Source organism: Equus przewalskii, chromosome 27, assembly GCF_037783145.1.
Source record: "Equus przewalskii isolate Varuska chromosome 27, EquPr2, whole genome shotgun sequence".
Lineage (NCBI taxonomy): Eukaryota > Metazoa > Chordata > Mammalia > Perissodactyla > Equidae > Equus > Equus przewalskii.
In genome coordinates, this window is record NC_091857.1 from 26,162,959 (window position 1) to 26,187,302 (window position 24,344).

At 40.1% G+C, this 24,344-nt stretch overlaps 1 protein-coding gene across 8 annotated transcripts in view; it reads left to right on the forward strand.

Moving 5' to 3' along the window:
* Nucleotides 1–24,344, forward strand: part of MAP3K7CL (MAP3K7 C-terminal like) — a 97,310-nt gene that overhangs the window by 55,771 nt on the left and 17,195 nt on the right. For 4 of the 8 annotated variants that reach the window (XM_070597259.1, XM_070597257.1, XM_070597261.1 and 1 more), the window contains 3 exons: nt 4,805–4,964; nt 9,856–9,964; nt 21,873–21,934. In XM_070597259.1, coding sequence (XP_070453360.1) covers nt 4,917–4,964; nt 9,856–9,964; nt 21,873–21,934 — 219 coding nt within the window. In that variant the 5' untranslated portion in view covers nt 4,805–4,916. Of the gene's footprint in view, nt 1–2,178; nt 2,736–4,804; nt 4,965–7,400; nt 7,912–8,330; nt 8,380–9,855; nt 9,965–21,872; nt 21,935–24,344 lie in introns of those variants that run through there. The other 4 variants (XM_070597258.1, XM_008509234.2, XM_008509235.2 and 1 more) reach the window with 4 other exon arrangements.

Below are 24,344 nucleotides of genomic sequence, written 5' to 3' on the forward strand. Positions count from 1 at the left end.
TTTTTTTAAAAAAATTTGTTTTACTTCATTTTATTTATTTTTTTTGAGTAAGATTAGCCCTGAGCTAACATCTGCTGCCAATCTTCCTCTCTTTTTGCTGAGGAAGACTGGCCTTGAGCTAACATCTGTGGCCATCCTCCACTGCTTTATATGTGGGATACCGACCACAACATGGCATGGCACATGGTGCCATGTCCGCACCTGGGATCCAAGCTGGTGAACCCCGGGCTGCCGAAGTGGAACGTGCAAACTTAACTGCTGCATCGTCAGGCTGGTCTCTGTTTTTTTTTAACAAATAAATTGCAAAAAAAAAAAAAAAATGAGTTGGAGACTGTACCTGTAGATTTAAAAAAAATAGCAACCAATCATATATTTGGACCTTGTTTGGGTCTTGATTAAAAATGAAAAACAAACTGAAAAATTAATTTAAGATATTTGTGAGAAAACTGGAGGTTTCAATACTGTCTGGATGTTTGATGATGTTGGGGAACCTTGTGGGTTGTTTTTTGATGTGATAGTTCTGTTTGATTGTGTGCAGGAATGGAGTGTTCTTGCCCTTTGGGGTATACCTGGGATATTTATAGATGATAAAGAATTCCTGTTTTCCTTAGGATAATATTAAAATGATCAAATAAATATATCTTTACTGTTGTAGCAAGTTTTAAGACTTGGTTTTATTAGTCCTTCTAGTTTATATTCTCAGGAAAGATACAAATGTTGAAATATAAGATAAATATAATTTTACCATGGTCAAGATATTAAAGGAAATGTCATTCTCTCTCCAAGAGCCTGATGTATAAGTTATTATAGAAATAGGAACACATATTATAGAAATAGGAATACATATGTCAAATCTAGTCAACTATAAATGATAAACATATAGTATAAAACCACTTAAATTCCATATAAATCAAATTAAAAAGGCAAAACAATGACCACACATACACACACACGCGCACACACACACATTATATTATTCTAGTTTGGGAAGCCCTGAGTTTTCCCATGGCTGATTCTATAGATTAAGGGTCTGAAAACTGTAGACCTCAGGTCAGATCTGGCCCAGGGCCTGTTTTGGTGTGGCCCATGAGCTAAGAATGGCTTTTATATTTTAAAATAGTTGACAAATATCAAAAAGGGACAAACTTCCAGTTATAAAATAAGTAAGTCATGGAGATATAATGAACAGCATGGTGACTATGATTAACTATACTGTATCATATGCTTGAAAGTTGCTAAGAGAATAGATCTTAAAAGTTCTCATCACAAGAATAAAACCTGTAACTAGGTGTGGTGATGAATGTTAACTAGATTCACTGCAATGATCACTTTGCAATGTGTACAATTATCAAATCATTGTGTTGTACATCTGAGACTAATATAATATATGTCAATTATATCTCAAAAAAGCTTAAAAATATCAAAAGGAGAATAATATTTGGTGACATTTGGAAATTGTATGAAATTCTAATTTCAGTGTCCATAAATACAGTTCTATTGGAATATAGCTGTATGCATTTATTTATTGTTTTTGTAAATAAAGTTTTATTAGAGTCTATCCATCAATTTATATACTGTCTATTGCTGCTTTTGATAATAGAAACAACAGAGATGAGTAATTGTGACAGAGGCTGTATGGCCTGCAAAGCCTAAAATACTTACCCTCTGGTGCTTTACAGAAACAATTTGCTGACCCCTGTTCTGGATGAAAAACCTGAGGCCTGGGGGTGTGAAGTGTCTCGTCTAAACTCACACAGCCTTTGAAGGCAGAATCACAATTCAAACCTACGTCTTCTAACTCTAGGTGCCCTTTGGGGGGTGTGTTTCTCTATAGTTTTCCCCCTCGAAACAATAATTTCTATTTATATAGTACTTATTGTCTTCCTGGAATTGTTGTAAGTCCTTTACTTATATTGTCTTTTAATCATTGAAACAGCAGATAGCATAGATACTATAATTATCCCCCATACTTGGGGAAATTGAGGCACAGGTTATTTAAGTGTCTTTACCAAAGTCCCACACCAGCAAGAGACAGAGCTAGGTTGGGGACCCAGGCAGCCAGACTCTTAAACACTGTACATTGTTCTGTCTCAGTGAGTGAACGACAAGGCCCAGGAAAGAGAACCCATTGAGTAGTTTAATGGTTCTAATCCTACTCACTTCTCTCTTGAACTTTAGGTCAAAAATGATATGAAGCTGATTGTTCTGCTACCTGAAGCCTGAAGTAAACTTGGATTAGGAAAATGTCTCCCTGCCACCTTTAAAATGAAAGGCTCTGACAATGATACTGAACCTCTTAATCTCAAGTTTGTGTGCCTGGTGCACAGTAAGCTAAACACTGAGACATTGGTGCTTGGAGATGGAGAAAGGTTTATTTGAGTTGGTCAAGACAAGAAGGTGGGAGCATGGATTCATTCAAATCTGCATTAACCAGAGCAAAAAGAGGGAGTTTTACTGAATTAAGGGGCTTGGCAGGAGGAGCTTTGGAAAAACGAAAAGGTCACCCCTGATAAGCCCCTTGGCAATCTGCAACTGCTGCTGGGGGCCGGCCATCTGGTGAACACACCCTTCCCAAAGGCATTCTCTTTCTTCCGCAAAACAAACTCATACATCCCCTGAGTCACCCCTCAAGTTAAATAAGAAAACAGCAAATTGACAAGTTTCCTCTATGTCCGTGTTGGGAACAAGGTCAAAAGGCAACCATATTCTTATTGAATATCTACAGTAACCCTCAGGTACCTGGCTTCAACAATGTATGATCAGAAGTTCTTGGGGAGGAACGGTCTTGATTTTGGTTTACAGCTTCTGTCCTTGCTTTGTGATCTTTCACTGTATCACCCTGAGAAAAGATTTACAAAGGAATGACAACATTGCTGCAAGTAGGGACCACAAAGAGACTTCTTTGGGAGCATGGGAAATCTCACCTGAGGCTTGACTGGGGTGGGGAGCAGAGGAAGAGGCCACTCAAAAGAACAATGGCTGGAGATCATGTTATGCAACAGGTCCCTGTGTTGCTTTCCCCCCATGCCTGCATGTGCAGTCCCTGGAACCAGTTAGAAGAATCTAATCATCTGAATCTCTACAGCTTTATTGTGCTGTGTATCATCACAAATTAGCCTTCCATTCACTAGACTAAGGAAACCTGCTAAGTGCTTTTAATTACTTACTTAGTTAGTTAAATATTTATTCACTTGTGTTTGTTTCAAACAGATGTGTCAGTGCTTTATGAAATAGTCAGCTTAATAAATCACTTAGGGGCATTTGCTTCACTGACTGAAGAAAGTCAGACATATTAAAATTTTGGTGGGGATGGAGTTGGGAGAAGTAAATGGAAGAGAGGGAACTGAGAGTGGCAAAAAAAGAGACTCGTCCTGTGCCACATGGCACTGTAGGTGAAGCTGTGCTGAGCGTGTCCACTGGTCGTTCAGTTTGGGATAAGGAGAGGCAGGAGTTGGTCAGCTACAGCTTGTGGGCTGAATCCAGGCTGCTGTCTGGTTTTGTAAATAAAGTTTTATTGGAACTCTGACATGTCCACTTGTTTCCTGTTTTTGCAAATAAAGTTGGAGCCCATCCATTCAAATACGTCATCTGTGGCTGCTTTTGTGCTACAATGGCAGAGATGAGTAGTTCTGACAGAGATGGTAATAGCCCATTTAGTGTAAGACATTTATTATCTGGCCCTTTACAGAAAAAAATTGCTGACAATGGTTATAAGGAAGACTGGTTATTTCAGTATCATGATATATTCTTTTTTGGAGACTATGGGCTGCACATGGTACAGAGCAGTAGAGGGCCAGCTTTAGTGTTGGTGAAAATGTCTTTTAAACCATTCTCTAAATGCTGTGTATAAACATTAGTATTTCTTGTTTAAATTTACAAAACCCTGGGCCCATCCCAGCCGCACTGAGTCACTGCCATGGCAGAGCCTGGGAATGGGTATTTTTAAAATGCACAGACCCAGTAATGAGGCAAATTTGGGAAACACCAGCCTGGAACATACCAATTCTTCCCAAAATACTTACTGAATTATATCAAGAAGTTGAGATCACATTAATTGTGATAACAGTCTATACCATGAGATGCTGTGTGTATTATAGACCATAATTCAGAAGCAAGTCTAGAGTTCATTATCCATAAAGCTCTTTAAATACTATTAAAAATAACTCTCCAGGTCTGGCCTGGTGGCATAGCGATTAAGTTTGTGTGCTCCACTTTAGTGGCCCAGGGTTCATAGGTTCAGATCTTGGGTGTGGATCTACACACTGCTCAGCAAGCCATGCTGTGGCGGTGACCCACATACAAAATAGAGGAAGATTGGCACAGATGTTAGCTCAGGGCCAATTCTCCTCACCAAACAACAACAATGACAACAACAACTTTCCATATAACAGTAAAACACATTTATTGCTGAAAAGAAGAAAATAAAAATTATATCTATTGCTGCTACCCAGAGACATATTGTTAATCTGTTAATATTTTGATGTACACACATAATCCTTTCTGGACTGAATTAGTATAATTCTATTGAATTCTTAAAATACTATGTAATTATTTTGGGTTACAGCTGGAAGGGATTTCACTTGGGTTTCAGATTTGTAACTCTCTTGGAGGTGTTTAGATTAACGGCCAAAAAATACGTTGTTGCTCCTATGAGAACAAAAATGGTGAATAGTATTATTATTTAAAACCTTGAGTTTATATGATTAGACTTGGACAGAGCACATTTAGACTATTAAGATGTGTTCTTTTTGTTCCTTTCTCACTGTTGTCAAATTATCCTTTCACAAAATCTTTTCCTTTGTAGCTCTGTATCACTTGGGTATCTGCCATATCACTGTTGATGTCATCTTGGATGTCATGAGGATGCAGCCATTGGCATTGCAGCCCACACACTGGGCAGTCCCCAGGATTGCTTAATGACGCTGGAGAATTCTCTGGATAAAGATCTACGCTTCATCTGTCAGGTGCTCTTGACAAGATCATAAAAGGCAATATTTCCATTGTGTTTCATGTGTAACGGCTCTTTTCTATCTCTGGGTGACTCCCCAAGGGCTTTGATGATGGGGGAAGAGGAGGAAGGTGCTACCTCATTCTGGGTCTTTCCATTCTGATGGATCAGTCTCACTGGAATCCAGATGCTTCCAGTCACTGATTCCCTTGGCAATGTTGCTATCACCACCAGATTTTCTGAAGGCAGACCCAGGGGCTGATTTGGGAGCCAGTGCAGATGTGGTATCCACTTCCCCATTAGCTCACATAAGATGCACAACTTTGATTTTCTTGGGGTTGAACTTAAGTGTCATGATAAAGATGGTTAGTGTCAGATGAACCTGGATGCTAGACCTTTGAAGAATGTTATACCTTTGTTTCCTCCAAGCCAAAAGCTGAGAGTCAGACATTGTTAATGAAAACAATTCAATTGGATCTTTCATACAGAGTACATCCTGGTGTAGTGGAAATAGCGTGAACTGAAAATTAGAAAACCTGGATTCTATCTGGGTCCTTTATTCCATAATGAGCATTTATCCTTGAGCCTGTTACTTAAATTGTCTGAGTTTCAGTTTGCTCATCTGTCAAATAGGGGTGACAATATCGGCCATGACTACTTTACAGGATTATTCAGAAGATGAAGATGAGGTAGCAGATGAGCCTCTTTTGAAAAATTATAATGCATTATGTAAGATGACCTTATTAACTACAAAATAACATGAAAACAGTAATAATAACTCCTGGAAAGATTTGCAGTTAGAAATGCAAGTAGGTTTATATGTGAGTGCTCTAATCATCTGAATCTATGCAGCTTATTGCTGTGTATACCATAACAAATCAGCCTTTTATTCATTAGATTAAGCAAACCTTCCAAGTACTTTTACTTATTAATTTAACATTTTTTGATCAGTTTTAGGTTTACAGAAAAAACATGAGTGAAAATCACAGAGTTCTTATCTATGTCATATATCTCCATATATCCCCTCCTAACCACATTTCTCCCCCTTATTATTAACATCTTGCATTAGTGTGGTACATCTATTTCAATCGATGAGGCAATATAGATACATTATTTAACTAAAATCCATAGTTTGCATTAGAGTTCACTCTCGGTGTTGTACATTCTATGGGTTTTGATAAATATATAATGACATGTATCCACCATTATAGTATCATTCAGGACAGTTTCGCTGCCCTAAAAATCCTCTGTGCTCTGCCTTTTCATCCCTCCCTCCCTCCCCTCTAACCCCTGGCAGCCACTGCTTTTTTGCTGTCTCCATAGTTTTTCTTTTCCAGCATGTCATATAGTTGGAATCGTATGGTATGTAGCCTTTTCATATTGGCTTCTTTCCCTTAGTAATATACACTTAAGGCTCCTCCATGTGTTTTCATGGCTTGATAGCTCATTTCTTGTTATCACTGAACAATATTCCATTGTCTGTATATACCATAGTTTATTTATCCGTTCACCTTCTGAAGGACATCTTTTTTGCCTCCAAGTTTTGGAAATTATGAATAAAGCTGCTATAAACATCTGTGTGCAGGTTTTTGTGTGGCCATGAGTCTTCAGCTCCTTTGGGTAAATACTAAGAAGAGTGATGGCTGGATCACATAGTAAGAGTATATTTAGTTTTGTAAGAAACTGCCAAACTCTTCCAAAGTGGTTGTACCATTTTGCATCCTCACCAGTGTTTGGTGTTGTCAGTGTTTTGGGTTTTGACCACTCTAGTAAGTGTGTAGTGGTGTCTCATGGTTGTTTTAATTTGCAATTTCCTAATGACATGTGGTGTCCAGCATCTTTTCATATGCTTATTTTCCATCTGTAAATCTTCTTTTGTGAGGTGTCTGTTCAGATCTTTTGCCCACTTTTCAAATCGAGTTGTTTGTTTTTCTATTGTTGAGTTTTAAGAGTTCTTTTTATATTTTGGATACCAGTCCTTTATCTGGTATATATTTTGCACAGATTTTCTCCCAGTCTGAGGCTTGTCTTTGCATTCTCTTAATACTTTTTTGTCTTTAATTATTTAACCTCAACTTCACCGTCCAACTATCTTAAAGTACTATTAATATTCAGGTTAACTGCTGTTTTATCAGGGTTGAAAACCCTACTGGTCCATTGCTATTGACCATTGACTGATTTTGCAGTCAGTTGCATTTGTAGCTGGGATCAAGTCACTGAGCCCATCAGCAGCTCAACCTCAAACCTCACGTTCTTAACCGGGATCATCGCTGCTACCATCTGAGAGTCAGCCTGTGGCCCGTCCAAGTTGGCTGGGTCTTGCTGAGTTGACTGGAGCTGCCGACATTTTTGCTGACTGGAGTCATGCTATCTTTGCCAGTTTGCTGGAATAGACACAGGCACCGATTGGGTCATGCTGAAGACATTCCTGTCTTGTGAAGCAAGTCTGTTTGTATTTTAAGTTTGCCAGGACTAATGAATTAAAACATTTGGACTCTCCACAACTTGCTGTTTATCAATGCCTCTGACAGGAGGAGGGTTTTCTTTTGCTCTTGCTTTTTCTAGAAGCATGACAACATCCTGGCTATTGGAGAGGCAAGGAAAGGAGAGAGGGGTTGTGGAGGGAAGCAGAACAGGGAGGCCCCGTGGGACGCTGGGGTCTGGGGGAGAGCAGGTAGCAGCGAGCTGCCCTGACAGCTGTCATTGCTCCTCAGATTGTCAGTGGCTGCTATGTAGCAGGTGCAGCCTGCTCTCTTGCTAAGTCTTTACTCCACAAAGGCAACGACTGGCCAAGGCAGTGGCTGGCCCTGGATTACACAAGTGCAGACACTCAACCAAGTGAGGTAAGGCAACAGGTGTGAAAACCGAACTAAACGCTCGGAGCACCAGCAACTTAACCAAAGCTCTGTTACAGCCGAGAGGAGGAACCAGTGGTCCATTTCCCCAGGCGGTGTGATGAAAAGGCAAGTTGGTTGAGGGGCTCTTATGGTCCACACCGTGTGGGACTCAAAACCCACCCCTCTTCTTTGCCGCCATCCTTTTGGAGGCAGACAGATGTTCTTGATGGTGTGGAGGGGAGGGGCTGTAATTAGCTGTGTTTATCAATTCCATTTCCTGTTGCTGGAAACGATACCAGAGATCTCTGTACAAAATCCTGGAGGCAAATTTCCACCTCTTGTGCTTGCTTTCTTGGTGCAGGAAAGTGTTGGGAGATGTAGCCAAAAGAGGAGCCCAGCTTTTCATCCTTAGATGTTATGATAAAAGGGTTTGATGATGGTACAGTGCGTAACAATAAGAATTTTTCTTTTAGCTACAACTCTGAGGGGATTTTTATTGTTTGTTTTGTTAAATTTGAGACAGTCTGTTCTATTCCCTAGGAACAGGTGGCTAACAAGAAGGTTGATTCTAAGCAGACGAGACCACACAGAAATGTATGTCAGAGCTAAGATAAAACAAATCCTCAGTCTAGTAACAGTGATCTTATGTTACCGTTTTCTTACATTGAATGTTTCACGTTACTACTTTTTTCTAACTTAGAATGGCATGACTTGGAGTGCTTTATGGTTCATTCTATTTGTAGTGTTAAATGAATGGACCAAATACGATTGCTGGTTTTTCTCCAAAACTATATTAGGTGTTTAATATAAACTTGTTCTCTTTTCATATACTGGGTAAGATGATTCCATATGTATGTGTGTCTAAATATATGTGTGTATATATGTGTGTGTGTATATATATATGTGCATTTGCTTTGGCTCTATTAATAATTGTAAAAACAAAATTCAGTGTTCTAGACACTATTTTTAGATAGAGAAAAGTTATGGGAAAAAGCCTGAAACCTTGCGATGAGAAAATCTCCCGTGAAAGCAGTTCCCAGAATCCTGCTAAGGATGGCTAAAGAGATGATTTATATTTTGCCATTTTTAGAGATGTTTTCCTTAAAATATCATTCAGAGCTTTTGATTTACTGATTCCGTGAGAAGGAAAGTAGAGGGTTTAGGGGAACAGCACTAAAAATAGAAAAGTTAAATATATGTATTTAAATAATAAAGATGTCATGTATTTATAACAATATCTTTTTCCAGTCCCATTGGACAAAAATATCAAATATCTTAGTTAAAATGTATTTGGGCTAAATTCTCTTATTATAACAAAGATATATTTATGTATTTTTGCCCATCCCAATCCATCTTATCTGTAGGATGTTTTTCCATTCATTTTATTTTAGTTTGTTAATTAAATGATAATTTAATGGGTGAGGTAGAACATCAATAGGATGTTTTTAAGTTTTGTCTTTTCTTGTATCATACGTTGTTAAGATGTACAAACTTGGAAATGTTTGCTAGATTTACAGGTAGTTGATCATATATTTAAAGCACATAATATTCATAATATAACTGTGGGATATTTTTAAATAATCTTTGGTATTCTTGAAATGATTCCATGATACTCATTCTTTACCACTCCCAGATCAATATCTCAGATCCAATCTAGGTTTATGAGTGTGAAAAGCTAGTCTAACCTGGAGCCATTTGATCCCCCATTAAGACTTCTCTATCCCCCTCAATTAAAAATAAAACACTATATAAGACCTTGAAGGGCCAAAGTTGGACTAGTCGTTGTGAAGGGATACTAAAAAAGTGAGAGGGGGTGGAGATTTTGTTCCATCTTGTATATTTCATTCTAGATGTATATTTCTAAAGCAATTTTTTATAAGCCAGAAAAATAATTTTAAATGGGGTAGGCAAATACCTTTCAATGTAGGGAAAGAAAGCTAGGAACTAGGAGTATCTTTAACATAAGAAATCAATGCTTACTTACTTTCTTCTCTAATTTCCAAGGGCCTCTGAGTGTTCAAGGAATGACCTTGGGTAAAATGACAACAGCTCTCTCTCTTGTCCCTACAGCTGGAAGACCCAGGGGAAGGCCAAGGCGCAGGTGCCCACATGATCAGCACAGCCAGGGTACCTGCGGATAAGCCAGTACGCATCGCCTTCAGCCTTGATAATGCCTCAGGTATGCTCTGCTCCAAGGGAAAGGGCCACCTCCATGCCTGCCGCCTTTTTTACCATCATCTTTTCTAGTTTCACAAAGGGCATTTAAAAATGCATGCCTGGCACGACCTATGGGGAATGTGATCTTTCATCATGCATTGTTCAAGTGTGGCTTCTCAGTCCTTTGGTTGTTTTAGCACATTTCTTCTTCTTTTTTACTGTCCCCATTTTAGCTTTTTTTTATTATAAAATTCATGGAGGTATGACAATTTCTAATGATAGCAAAGTATGTCATTGTTAAAACTGCACGAGGAAACATTTATTAAGAGTTGGCAGTTGGTTAGATAATATAAAAATATCACTGTCCCAGTTCCAGCAGCATTTCCTGAAGCCTGAGTTCCAAAAGCTGGTTTCTCACTGGTGCTCCCACACTTCCGGTGATAACAAACAGTCTTCAGCCAGCGTAATGAATGGGACAGGTGAGGCGGACCCTCTCAAAATAGTAAGGTCTGAGGTGAGGCTGCCACACGTAGAGCTCCTCATCATGGCTCCCCTCAATGACCTCTTAACACATATGTTGAGTTGCACCACCTTTGACAGGGGGCCTCAGGTGATGTGAGGTCACAGTGGTGAGGAATGGAGGCTTGGATCTCTGCCATTGGTGCCAGCCTTTGCTCTCAGTCTAGTGTGGTCTGTTAAAATCATATAATACATGCTCAAAAGCATTACCATTTAAACCTTGGGTCTTTTGAGGACAAATTCCATCTATCTATCTATTTATCTATCTGCCTATCTGTCTATCTCTTTATCTATCCATCCATCCATCCATCCATCCATCCATCCAACTATCTAGCTATCTAGCTATTTTTCTTCCTACAATGCCCGTGTAGTGGTAATGCTTTGAAAAGTAATAAGTGAAAAGAGACAGGTTCATCCCCAAAATAATGCAAAGTAAGGATCTAGACTCTGTGAAGTTTGATGTTACACAGCCAATTCAGGCTTTACTATACCAAGTGATTATGGTGGTGACACATCTATCCCCTGGTTTCCTGGATGGTACACCCCCAATGGAGGATTTATTCTAGAGTAGGAAGAAGTGAAGCCTTGGCTCTTCATCATCTGTTCTTCTAACACTGTTCCCGTGGTCTTCTGTTGTCCTATGTTCCCGCTCAGAGGTTGCCTTGAAAGATAGTGGTAAAGGGAAATCTCCCAATAGGCAAGCCAGTCCATCCCAACATAGAAATGACAACTAACATTAATTGCATTTCTCTTTTGTATTAGGCATCCATGTACATTATTTCTGATCTTTAAATTAACCATGCAATGTGGGCATTAGTATTCCCAGTTTGCAGAGACAGAGATTGAGGTCCAGAGACTGCTCGTAAGTAACAAAGTTATGATTTAAACGTAGGTCTCTAGACTTGACAATCCAAACTCTCTCCATTATCCCATACTGTTTCTCCAAGAAGGAAAAGAAAAACACCTCCTGTTTTTATGTATTTCATAAATGCAAGATTTTGAGGAATAGTGCTTGAGTGACTAGTTCTCAAGACAGACACATGTAAACCCAAAATCCGGGGAGAGAGAAGATATATAATTTTCTTGCTTGTGTTCATGTCCCACATGGGCAGAACAAGTCCTGTTACAATCAACGGCTTTTCAAAGAAAATTTCAGTCTAGGAATCTTGTTTATTTCAAACAATATTATTATATCATAATTTTGGATGGGACAAATAAAGGTACTGTTCCTTCATCTTTATTTTAAAAGAATTTAATTTATGTACAGAAAAGAGCCTTGGCGAGGTGAATCTTTATCTTTAGCCTGCATGAATAGACTCTTCCTTGAAGTATAAGATGTATAACTTGTATTAATTTGTCATCCTCCTTTGAACTCTCTTGGCCCCTGACAGGGAGCTCCTGCATGTTATTCACTAATCAATTTAGATTGATTTGTTCTAGTTTCTTTCAAATGTCCCAAGAATGCCCACTTGTGAAATTCATGTTTTTTGATATAGTAGCTTCAAAAAAGGGTTGTCATTTATTTCAAGTAATTCCTACCCTCTAGTTCTACAAAAACATGCTCAGGAAGCCTTATGAAGAATCTGCCAAAATTGAAAGAATTTTTCTTATGATCAAAGTGTCCCCCTATCTCTAGAAAGGGCACTTAACTAGAGAGTGAAGACAGGAGCTGGGGTTCTGTGTTTATCAACCTTTCTTAAAATAATCACCTGAGAGCACGCCTCAAAAACATATGTTCTAAGGCCCTCCTCCTGTATATTCTGATGAGGTAGGCCCAGATCGAGGCCCAGTGATCTGTATTTTTGCCTGCACATGCAGTGTGAGTGCACAGAAAGATGCTTTGCAAATATTTGGGGCCACTCCCTCTGAATTCTTGAGTAAGGAGCATGTGGAACGTCACACTGAGCAACACTTGCCATCACACACACTGTGCATACCTTTCGAATTCCAGTGCATTCCAGACCACACATTTAGGGGGAAAACACCCCAGACTTTCATAGTAAATGGGGAAACTAAGATGAACTTTTGGGGAGTAATTCCCTATTCATGGATTTATTGCTGAGGAGTAAGCAGAGTCCATGAGAAGCGAGTCCTCTTTGTCTTTGAATGTTGACTTATTCATTTCTTATGAGCCTAATCCAGTGCTCATTCCTCCAGTTATGTTAGGACTTTTTTTGCATATTTTTCTGAGATGATTTGGTGTAGAGGTTAAGGACGTATAGCTTTGGAGTCAGCGAGGCGTAGTTTCTAGACCCATCTCCATCACTATTTGTATGATCTTGGGTAAGTCACTTAACTTTGCTGAACTTCAGTTTCCCATAAGATGTGTATAGTAATAGTTCACAAAGTTGTTGTAAGAATTAAATAACACTATATAGGTAAAGCATTTGGCAAAGTGCTTGACACAAATTAAGTACTCTACTGGTCCCTAGATTTAGGATAATTAATTCTGGAATATTAAGTAAAATATAAACTACTAAGCAGTTTTGCATCCCACCTACGTCTCACACTTCTACTTGATGTCAAGGTGGAGTTTATTGTATAACTAACTTGCAATTATTTAGGGACTAATTATCCAGTTGGTGGATTATGGTTATCTCTTATCAATTAGCTGAACTTTACTTAGTTTCTGTGCTTCCCACACTCTGCCAAAGGTGAGTGGGATGTGCATGATTCCTACTACGGGTTTTATAAGGCAAAGGGATTTGGGAAAAATTCTATGTCACCAGAGCAGATAGGAATAGCTTTTTGGAAGATATGAGAGTCAACCTGGGCTTGAAGGTGGGTAGGGCATTGAAAGGCAGTATAGGAGAGATGCCATTTCTGGGTACCAGGTACAAAAAAAGGGAGCTACACATCTTCTAACAATTCTTCCTTTTCCCTCCAAACAGAAAGCATGAACAAAACCCAAGAGTCAGGAAGAACATGATATATTCAGGAAATACTAAAACTCTTGTCAATTGGAGCCAAGGTCTGAACTGTGGAAGAGTAACATGCTGTTTATTGAGCCCTCCTTTGAGCTAGGCATTGTGCTGGCACCTATGCAGACTATCTGTTTAGACAGCAGTAGACTAGCGTTCCCAAGCCAATCTTGAAAGTTCAACAAAAGAGTCTGGATTTGATCAGAACCAATAGAGTGTCAAAAGTTCTTGAGCAAGGAGTAATATGATGAAAACGGTAAATATTCAATTGGTGGAATAGTCCGGAATGTGGAGAGATGAGAGAATGGGAGAGGCTTTTTATATTGATATAGAAAAGAGGTGATGAGAGCCTGGATTAAAGAATGGAGTGGGATGATTGAATTCAAGTACATTTTGGAGGAAGGGTTGAAAGGACTTGGTGACAGACTGGCCCTGGTAGATGGGGAGTTGATCATTGTTCATTGATAGCAGAATGAGTGGCAAGACTCCAAATAGACCGTGGACCTCCAAGGGCTTAAATAAAGGAAGCAGGTTTTTAGGGGGAAAAAACCCTTTAAAATACAGTCACCATTTCTGCCTATTATCAGAACCCTTCATTAAGTAACACTTAGCTAACTGCAGTTCCCAGAGGCAGCAATGCCTGTCTGGAATAAACTAATGGTATGATTGGCGTTACATCCAAACTGGGAATTCCAAAGAGTTAACTTTCTAAATTGAGACCTTCATGGAGTTAGTTTTCCCAATAGAAAACATACAGAAGAGAAAAGAGAATCCCACCTCTTGGGATAGAAAATCACTGGCCCTTCTCCAATTAGAGAGAATTTAATTTGGACTGATGTGAGGATTTCATGTTAATTACTTGAGAGTTTTCTTTATCTTCAACAGAGCTAAAATCTGGCGCAGCTCTCATGTAAATTTAGACCTTGGCTTTGGGGTTCTTCTTCTTTTTTTTTTAAGTTTTCAGTTTTTATTTAGAAAGAGTCAAGGATACTGGTATCAACTCAAGCTGATAGCTTTCAACATTTTGTTTTTAAAAAATTCTTCCAAGCTATTAGGATTTTTCATATCTAGGCATGAATTAATTATATGACATTTAGTTAAAAAAAATCCAAGACCCATTCTGTTGGTGTCTCTTTTAAGTCATACTATTTTCTCCTCACATATCTGGGTGTTTCGTGTGGTGGTGGGAATTAGGTGTGGTAGCTGAAATAGCTACCTTAAAATCTAATTAAACCGGGTATTGTGTGAATGTCTTGTGCACACATACAAAACTGCCTTTCAGGGGCTGGCCCCGTGGCCGAGTGGTTAAGTCCGCGCGCTCCGCTGCAGGCGGCCCAGTGTTTCGTTAGTTCGAATCCTGGGCGCGGACATGGCACTGCTCATCAAACCACGCTGAGGCAGCGTCCCACATGCCACAACTAGAAGGACCCACAACGAAGAATATACAACTATGTACTGGGGGGCTTTGGGGAGAAAAAGGAAAAAATAAAATCTTTAAAAAAAAAAAAAAAAAAAAAAAAAAAAAAAACAAAACTGCCTTTCAGCAAAACTGTGATGCAGGTGAAGTGTCTCTTGATGTTGTCCTCTTCCTTCAACTTTTTCTACGCTTGGTAGCATTTCCGTCTCCCTCCTCAGGGTCCAAAATTTCCAGTACGCTCTTCTCTCCATGCTCTCAATCTGTGTTTATCTGTGTTTTCTGGAAAGACTGGGAAAAGCTCATTCACACTAAGCAGTAAATGAATATTGAGGTTTACCTTTTTATCTCTCTTGGGGTGTTTCTTTTCCTATCCCCAGGGAATCAGTAGGCAATCAAGGGATAAAGTTCCCACTGGAATTTTACGAATGACCTTGGTAAGGACGGCATTTGGCAAAACGGCCTGGGTGAGCCTTTTGGAACTCTCTCAAGTCTCATTCTGTCCCAGTTCTGACCCTGCCTTTAAAGCTGCCTCTGTATGCAGTGGCAACAGTCAGTCGAAAAACCCTCACGGGTTGGGTAGGAGTGGGGCGGTCTCCTATATTCACATCTTTTACAGAGCACAGAGTAACACAGAGTTGAAAACTGTGGTAGAAACTTAATTATGAAATGCTATGAAATCAATAATACAATATGCATAACCATTTTGAATTCTTTATTCTGATATCAGTGAAGATTCTTTGAGGTACAACTGGATTTATTGGTTGAAATCTGTTGCTTAAGGTGGTAAAGAAAGGCCAGAAAGGAAGTAAATGCTTATTGAGCACCTGGGTGCTGTTCCTTGTATCGTCTCATTAATTTACCCTGGCAACAACTCTGCAGGAAGATGCTATTATACCCATTTTACAGATGTGGACCATTGACTAAGGGAGGTTAAGTAGCTTACCTCAAATCAAGCAGTTAATAAACAGTCAGAAGAGATTCAAAGCTGAGCCCTTGGGACTGTTTTTACTTTATTACCTATTTGGAGGTAGGGTCCATGTAATAAGAGAGAAGCATGAATGTCCCTGACAGCAAAGAGCTTCCCCATTGGTCATGTGAAATGATGGAAGAAGGTTAGTTCTGATATATTTTTGAAGAGTAGGGAAGAAGAAAAGGAGAGGTAAATTTTATTTGGTGGTGTGTTGAAGAATAAACTTCTAACAGGCTCTTTCTGAAGCAGACGTTTCTGGGCAAGTATGTTATAAGCAAAATAAGTAAAAATATTCTTACAAAAGGATGAATCGATAAGATTCACAAAATGATAGCTACAATAATAGTGACTAGATGAATATTTCTAACAAACATAAAACCTGTCTCTAAACGGAATCGGAGCTCCATACAGAGAAGTATCATTCAGTCTATTTGATGTATGATCTTGTTTGCCTGATAATTTTAGGTACTGGTTGAGGTAACATGGTGATTATTATTGATTATAAAGAACTGAAAATCTGCTAAGTATCATATCAAATCTCTACCAGTATCCATATTTGTATTTATATCCATATCCAAATCTGTATCTATACTTTTAAATTTATGTGCCCTGAAAAATCCAATGTGTGTTAAAGAATTCACACGCCAACGCTTAATAAGCAGGAAGCAAAGTTAAAAAAGCCTTTGATGTGTTTCAAAACAAACTGATGCTCTAACAAGAACCTAGGTATCTGGGAAGTTTTTAAAAGTTTTTTGATAAATTAGTATTAATCTCAATTTAGATTTAAAATGAAAGTACTCAAAGACCTTTCATGCGTAATTTAAATTTTTTTGGACAATATTTCATATGGAAAGTGGTTGCTTTGATAGGGGAGTAAAAAGGAAACGCTTCTTAAATCTAGATTTAAATGAAGAGAGTAAACCCACAGGACTGGAGGTTATGGCCGCACCAGGGAAATCTCCCTTAACTGGCATGGGGAGAATTAAGTAATGAGAGTCAGCGATTTTCACCCTGCCTGTTCTCTTTGTATTATTCAGATGATGAAGAATAATACCCTCAACCTCTCCAATACACACATACTCACATATGCACACACAGGTGTCTTGTCTGCCTATTACCCCATTGGTTGGGTTTACGGTGAAAAGGAACAGAAAGTAAACTCAGTTGTATCAAGCATTCATTATTATCCCTGCTTATTTCCTTGGTGCCAGGCTTTAGGCTAAATGATTGGCATACACATTCCTTTACTAATAACAAGTTTCTGAGGCAAGGAATATCATGCCCATTTTGCAGAGGGGAAAACTGAGTCTCAAAGAGATTACACTGACTGTCCACATTCACCAATTAAAAAGAGGCCAATCTGAGATTTAAATGCAGGTCTGTCCCACTGAACGTGGCACTGACCCACTGTGTCTTTAGTGGTTAGGAGCCTTCACAGGCAAACAGTTCCCAGGAAAGTTTTCTGCACGAGCCTTGGCACTGTGGCCACTGCCCAAACTCACTTGCCCCTTAAGTATCAGTTTTTCTCTGGGTGTCCTGAAGGATGGTCTCCAGGACACCAGCACTCAGAGGTCATCCTGCAGGTAGGACCAACTACACAATTTGTGGAGGCATAATGCAAAAAGTGTGGGGTTCCTTGTTAAAAAGTTATTAAGAATTTCAAGGCAGTATAGGCAGAGCATTAAATCAAGCGTGGCCTGTGTGAGCGAAGGGCTCTGTGTGTCTGCGCAGGTGCATGCCCATGAGGCCGGTTCGGACTGCAGGACGTGTAGACAGATTGAATGGATTCTAGGCAGGACTACCTCTGGAGTTCCTGGTTGGGGAGTCGGGTGGGGCTTGGGAATGTCCTGTGATGTCACTTCTCCCTCTCTTGAAGTCTTCTCTGTGTGGACTTAGAGTTTCCCAGCTTAGACCCCAATTATGTCTAGGATGGAGAGCACAGTGGAAGGGGGAGAAAATTGACTCCAAAGTCGAGTCAAGATTTTGCCCAGAACACTGGTTCTCAAATGCTGGTTCACAGACCTATTCTGGCTTTGATGAAGTTTTCGCCTCTGTGATGTAAAACAAAAGAAATAAGGACGTGGCAGTGAGGTTTTTTTTGTGTGTTTTTGTCTATAAAGCTAAATTTATCCCATATAATGGATATTCTTTTCTAAGATCATGTTTGCCTAACGATTTTTTTGGTGTTAAAATGTTCTCGCTCTCAAAAAGAGGTACTAATGATACATGGTAGTTGTTTCTGAATCACCTCCACTAGCTGAATAAAAAGTTGAATACTCTACGGCATGATTTCCAATGTTTTGGGGAAAATTTCACGGGCTTATGAAATGTAAAAGTGTAGGAGCTCTTGGATCAGAAGGTGAGGGAGAGCAGCGTGGTATGGTGAAGAGCCCTGGGCTGGGAGCCCCCCTTAGTCTTACGAGACTCGCTTCCCTTCTTGGGGGCCCTTGTCTTTCACTCTACATGGAAAGTTCTGGACCAGACGAGTGCGTAGCCCCTTCCAGCTCAGCATTCTCTGAGAACTCTGCCCACATAGCTCTCATTGCTCAATCACCGTGCGCATTTGGATTACAGACCCAACGGATCCCACTTATCCGATTCATGGAGAAACAATGTAAGGAAATCTGAAACAGAACAACCACAGAAACAACCCAACAGCTGCTCAATAGATGCAGAGACGAGCCCATCATAAAATGTACTATGGCATGTCATAATGGTTGGGATACCAGGAAGAAAGTTCTATCTTAAGTACCATTGACTTAGTTATATCATGTTTGCCAAACAGGCAGTGAACATCTGCTTATTAAAAAAAAATTCCTCTTTAATTCTTTCCTTTAGATTTCATCCTTTAAAAATCCCTTAGGATATGTTTTGCTTAGTCCATCAAGCCATTTTAAAAGGAAGCCTATGAATTATTTCCTGAAGTTTTAAAAAAATATAATAAAATGATTTGCCGATTTAGCATAGAGCTTCAGTCCCAGCCTTATGAATAAGAGGCATTCAATAAATATTTGGTAAATAAATAAATTTTAATAAAAATGTACTTGTATTCTAATTCTGGCACATTATAAACATATCTAGCAACTGCTCTCCTTTTTTTTTTTTTTTTAAAAAAAGCCAAATTTGCTGTGTATAGCTCTTTACACTCTACTTTGTGCTTCTGAATTGTCAAAACAAACTTAACTGCTCCCAGGAACTCTGATCCAATATCACTGTCAAAATGTTTTACAACGATTTGGCCAAATGTTTGTGGAACAGCTGTGCTACTAGTCTGCCTGAGTCACTTTCCTTCTTTCGTTTTGGCCCAATCCTGTGATTCATCATTCTGCTTTTAGAATATTTGCCTATTTTTAAAACCAGTCAAAGAAGGCAGCCACTGTTTAAAAGTAAACACACCACACATCAACTTGGGGCAGCTCTGTAAGCAGCTTCGCAAGCTCTGAAATTTCTGGCTGGCAGGGATGCCAGCTGAAGCAGATGGCATCGAGCAGTGACATGCGGGACTGGCTTTCAGACTGAGTAGTTTCCTTACATCTGTCTTTGGTTTTCTTGTTCCCACTGCCATTTCCTACTTGGATTAATCCAACTTGATCCCTTCCTTCACAAAAACCTTACTTTTATCTTGCTTGTCTCTCTAAAACATCCATTATGTTTGTTTCTATGTCAATCATTTAGACTTTTTTTTTTTTTTTTAGGAAGATTAGCCCTGAGCTAACTACTGCCAATCCTTCTCTTTTTGCTGAGGAAGACTGGCCCTGAGCTAACATCCATGCCCATCTTCCTCTACTTTATACGTGGGACACCTACCACAGCATGGCTTTTGCCAAGAGATGCCATGTCCGCACCTGGGATCCCAACCGGCGAGCCCCGGGCCCCTGAGAAGCAGAACATGTAAACTTAACCACTGTGCCACCGGGCCAGCCCCTAAACTTTTTTTTTCAACTCAAGGAATCCAGTCTTAAGCCTTTACTTATTTGCAAAATTATCAGCAAGGTCACATATATGTGATGCTACATGGTATGACTATAAATAATGACACAGATTTCTATAGTGAGCTTTATTAATTCTGGGTAGGCCAGGTATTTGCTATTTACTTTACTATAGTAAAGCAAACAAGTAACTTTTTTCTTTCTTTTTTATAATTAAGGTGGAAGGAGTGTGACTTCACAGGGAGCAAGGTGGATTAAGTCCAGGAAGCTTTGAGTTGCATTCCTGGCTGTCTTGGAATTCTAGAATGCACTGTCTGCTCTGGTACTTTACAGAACTGGTCTCTCCTAAGGAGTGCCTGCTCATCTGTGATTATTAGGGTTGAGATGCCAAAGTATAATATGTTCACATTTACCCATGCCAAATTGTCCTGGCCTTAACTCAATGAGCTAAAACAATCATGATGTCTGGGCTGTTGATACTTTATTGAAGTAAATTTAAATGCACCTCAGACCAAAATCAGTTTTACAAACTATAGGTTTTATAATGAAGCCCACCTCTAAAGGGTCAGTGGCAACAAGTGAATATTTCTCTTTTGTCCAATTCTCTGCAAATAACAAGATGAATTTAAAAAGCCATTGGCAGAAGTTGTCACGTCTACTCTGAGTAGGAAGAGAACATTCAAAGGGCCTGGAGATTGGATCTCCTTGTTGCCTCTAAGACAGTCCTCCAGCCTGCAGCAAGGGTCTTGGGAAGATTGCCCCATTTCTACTTGCTCAGGAAGCTAAACGGTGTCAGTGAACCTGTGGGCATCCATTGTCTGGCACAGGTACAGGGACAAATGGATTTACATTGCATGAGACATTGTCATTATCTTAAGCCACTTTTAAATGGGAGTGTTATTGTATTATTGACTAAAATATACCAGAGGCTATGAAGTGACGTGACCCTTGAGGTGTTTGGCAGAGGTTAATACTGTCCTTGTTTGAATTATCTTTCTGGTGATTATTTTCAGCGCCTTCAAAGAAATGTAATCCCTTACAAGCCAGGAGCTCCTTGTGTGCTGCATTTTATTCTGGAATGTGTTCTCCGTGAGTAGGGAGAGGATACTTGCTCCTGCACTGTGTATGGCCCGTATCACTTCCTCTAGTTCAAAGAGAACATCAACAGTTTTTAGAAATAAATTTGATTATGGTAGTGGGAGCACAAAACCTATTATCTTTCCTTTCTTTATTGTAATTTAAAATAGCTTTGGTCTTTATTTATTCCTGTAGCCTGTATTTTGTCTTATTCTCACCGTCCTAGGTCCTGGGGTTGGTGTTGTCAACAAGGAGGGGATTGGAGAGGAATGGCCAATGGTCTGCCTGGAGAGACAGAGGTTCTGCTGACAAGGGGGCTGTCCCCTAGAGCCAGGGCTCGGTCAGTAGGATTTTCATGAAGAGATTTGTGGGTGACTTGGATATTTGAGGCCAAACTTCTCTCAGGTTTCCTCTGAGGTTTCTGAGAACTGCATCTTTTCGTCCAGCAACACCTGCCTATTGCGAGTCAGTGAGTTGAAGACAGAATTGCCCACTCTCTGAGCTCAGGCTCTCCCACAGCAAGGCAGTGGACTGAGCCCCAGGTTGGGAGTGCTGCTTGTTACCCACAGTAACCCAGAACAAGGCTCTGGTTAGCTGCCTGTTAGTGGTGGTTTGTGGTAAGAGCAGTGGGCAAAACCGTCAAAACTTGCCACCGTTGGAGTCACTCAGAGCAGAACGAACGCTTCTATTTTCACTGACACATTCTTGTCCCATTGAGACTGTGCTGGTCACCTCATTAGCACCTTGTTAAAGTGCTTTCCTGCAGATCATATTTTTTGGTTTTGGCTCACGTAGGAGTATTGAAAGACAAGCAGCACTTGTTAACTGGAGAGCTCCCAGACGGAACATTGGAGGATGCTGATATTTGTTTGCAAAATTTTGGTGAGGCCAGCTAAGCTGTCTGTGCTTCTGTTTGTAGTGACAATGAGCAAAATTGTCTTCTGCATTCTATCTGTCCCCAACTGAAGTGATGGAAATAACTGAAGCGGTATATACTGAGGGTTTAACGACGAAGTCTAAAGATGGTTTAACAGCAGGACAACTCTTGTGAGAGAAAGGACCCTATAGTGAAGAATCCTTTTATTTTCATGTTTTAGATGATGCACCTCCTGAAGACGCCATTCCTCTGGTCTTTCCAGAATTAGAACAGCATCTACAGGTAAGGATTTTTCTAGAGCCTCTCTTCTTTCCTCCTCAGTTTCACAAAATATAGTAAGCTGGGGAGTGGCCCAACTAGGGAAGACTGACTTGGAGATAGAGAGGGGAGCCTTCAAGTCATCGAGGTTTGCGTTTCTAGAGCTCCAAAGTCAGGCTGAAGCCCTCACACAATGTCCCTGCCAGGTTATCCAGCTACAGCACCAGAATACCATGAATTTATAGTATAAACTAGCTCCCACTTCTAAGGAGTTCTGAAGCCTGGGAACAGGGCTGGTCCCTGCTCTTCTTTGCTGTGCACGTCTCTAAGCATTGCAGGTTTGACCTGTTTGGGGGTAGAGATTAAATAATCAACTGTGCAAAGGAGATTTGTCTTGTGTGGCAAGATTTCAGAAGAATCTTCCTTTCTCTACTCCAGCCCCCCACCCCTCCCCAGTTCTCTAACAACTTTTCACAGAATATAATTATTTTAAGTTAAACCTTCTGAAAACTGTCTGGTTTGACCCATGAGAAAAATATTTCATATGCGTAGTCTATGGATGACCTATCCAAGATATCCCATTTTAATGCATTAGCATTATTTGAAAGGAACCAATTTATGACATTTAAATCTTTTTTAGTTGACATATGGTGATTCCAGGCAAAGATGGCTTTAGGAAGAGGTTCTGCTTAAAATACCTGGAAATTGGCCTTGGGGCAGACGTTCGCTTGAGTACTTCACTTTGCAGGCACATTTGGACAAGTCTAACAGGAGTTTTGAATCCTGTGCACAGACGTTTGCTTGGTCACCACTTTTTCCCCTAAATATTGATTTTGAAAGACTTTAGGAGGGGTCTGCAGCCTCCAGTTTCCAACAGGCCCTGAAGTTCCCTTTCATCTTACACCCAGTAGTTTTTCCCATTTATAGGTGTTCCTGGTATCCTGAAGTCACTTGAGTTTGGGACCCTTGGTCCTGAACAGCCCTGGACAGAGGTGGGAAGAAGCCAGAATGAGCTGTCATGCAGCCCAAGATGGGGTCACTTCGTGTTGGCTCCAGTTCTTATCTCAGCACCCAGGACACTGAGTTAAAAACCTGGCAGCAACTAGGTGAGGTTGGAAGAGCTGGTGCTCCACTGCCGGGGTGGCCTCTAAGGATCAACCGAGCACAACAGGTGTGATTGGGCTTGTTGCAGGAGCCCTCATTCTCACCTCGGCTGTAGTCCTGGGCATTGTCACAGGCCTCCAACAGAGAGCCTGCTCAACAGAGCAATATCAGTTGTGTAGACATTACTGAAGATTGTCCACAAGGTGGACTGATCACCACATGTGTTGTTAAAAGACAGCTTTGTTCTCCTCTAAAATTTCCTCTGCAGCTATTAGCCATCTTATCTCTGTCTTCTCCTGTCCCCCATGCTGGGTCTTCAAATAGCTGTCCTGGTTCCCGATGTCTAACCATATCCCCAAAATCACTTCCTTTCATCGTGGAGAACAATTCAGCTGTCCCCCTGCTTTTCCACCTGGCACGCTCACATGACATACAACCTTCCTTCTTAGGCTCTATCCTCACAGCAGGGCTGAGTATGTGCTGCTGGTGATGTATTGGGATTGTAAAATAATAACTCTATTCTTTCCCCAGTCACAGTTTCTTTCTCCTTTATTTTTTATTTATTTTTAGGATCGGCACCTGAGCTAACATCTGTTGCCAATCTTCTTCCTTTTTCTTTTTCTTCTCCCCAAGGCCCTCCAGTACATAGTTGTATATTCTAGTTGCAGGTCCCTCTGGTTGTGCTATGTGGGAACCCGCCTCAGCATGGCTTGATGAGCGGTGGTGCCATGTCCACACCCAGGATCTGAACCGGCAAAACCCTGGGGCATCAAAGTGGAGTGCACGAACTTAACCACCCGGCCACAGGGCCGGCCTCTTTTTTGCCTTTATTTTAACAGTCACCTCAAAGCTATTTTATTATCATGGAAGTTAGATGAAAAGAAGGAGTAAACATGTTTTGAAAACAAAACATTAGAAACATATTCCGGTTCTTGTTCCTCCATCAAATAATGGATCATTAAGTATACTTTTTTGTATTGACAGCACAATTTTTTTCCTCTGGGAAGGTTGACAGTGTTCCCTGGCTCATGGATCATTCTTCACAAAATTCATAGCACTCCTGGCAATTATCCAGATAGTTTTTCTATTAAAGCATCAAATGGTTGACTTTTATTGCTTTTATTCCATTTGACATATATTAGAAATTGTCTGTTTATTTTAATCCAATGAGACGATTTCATCTTCACTGATCTTTAATGACTTAGCCAGTTGAGGGGCTGGTTTCTGACTCATGAGCTTTGGTCCTCTCCCCCTTAAAATATGATGTTGCTTGACCTCTTCATGAACGAGAGAACATTCCTAGCATTACATCTAAAAGCATTTAACTAAG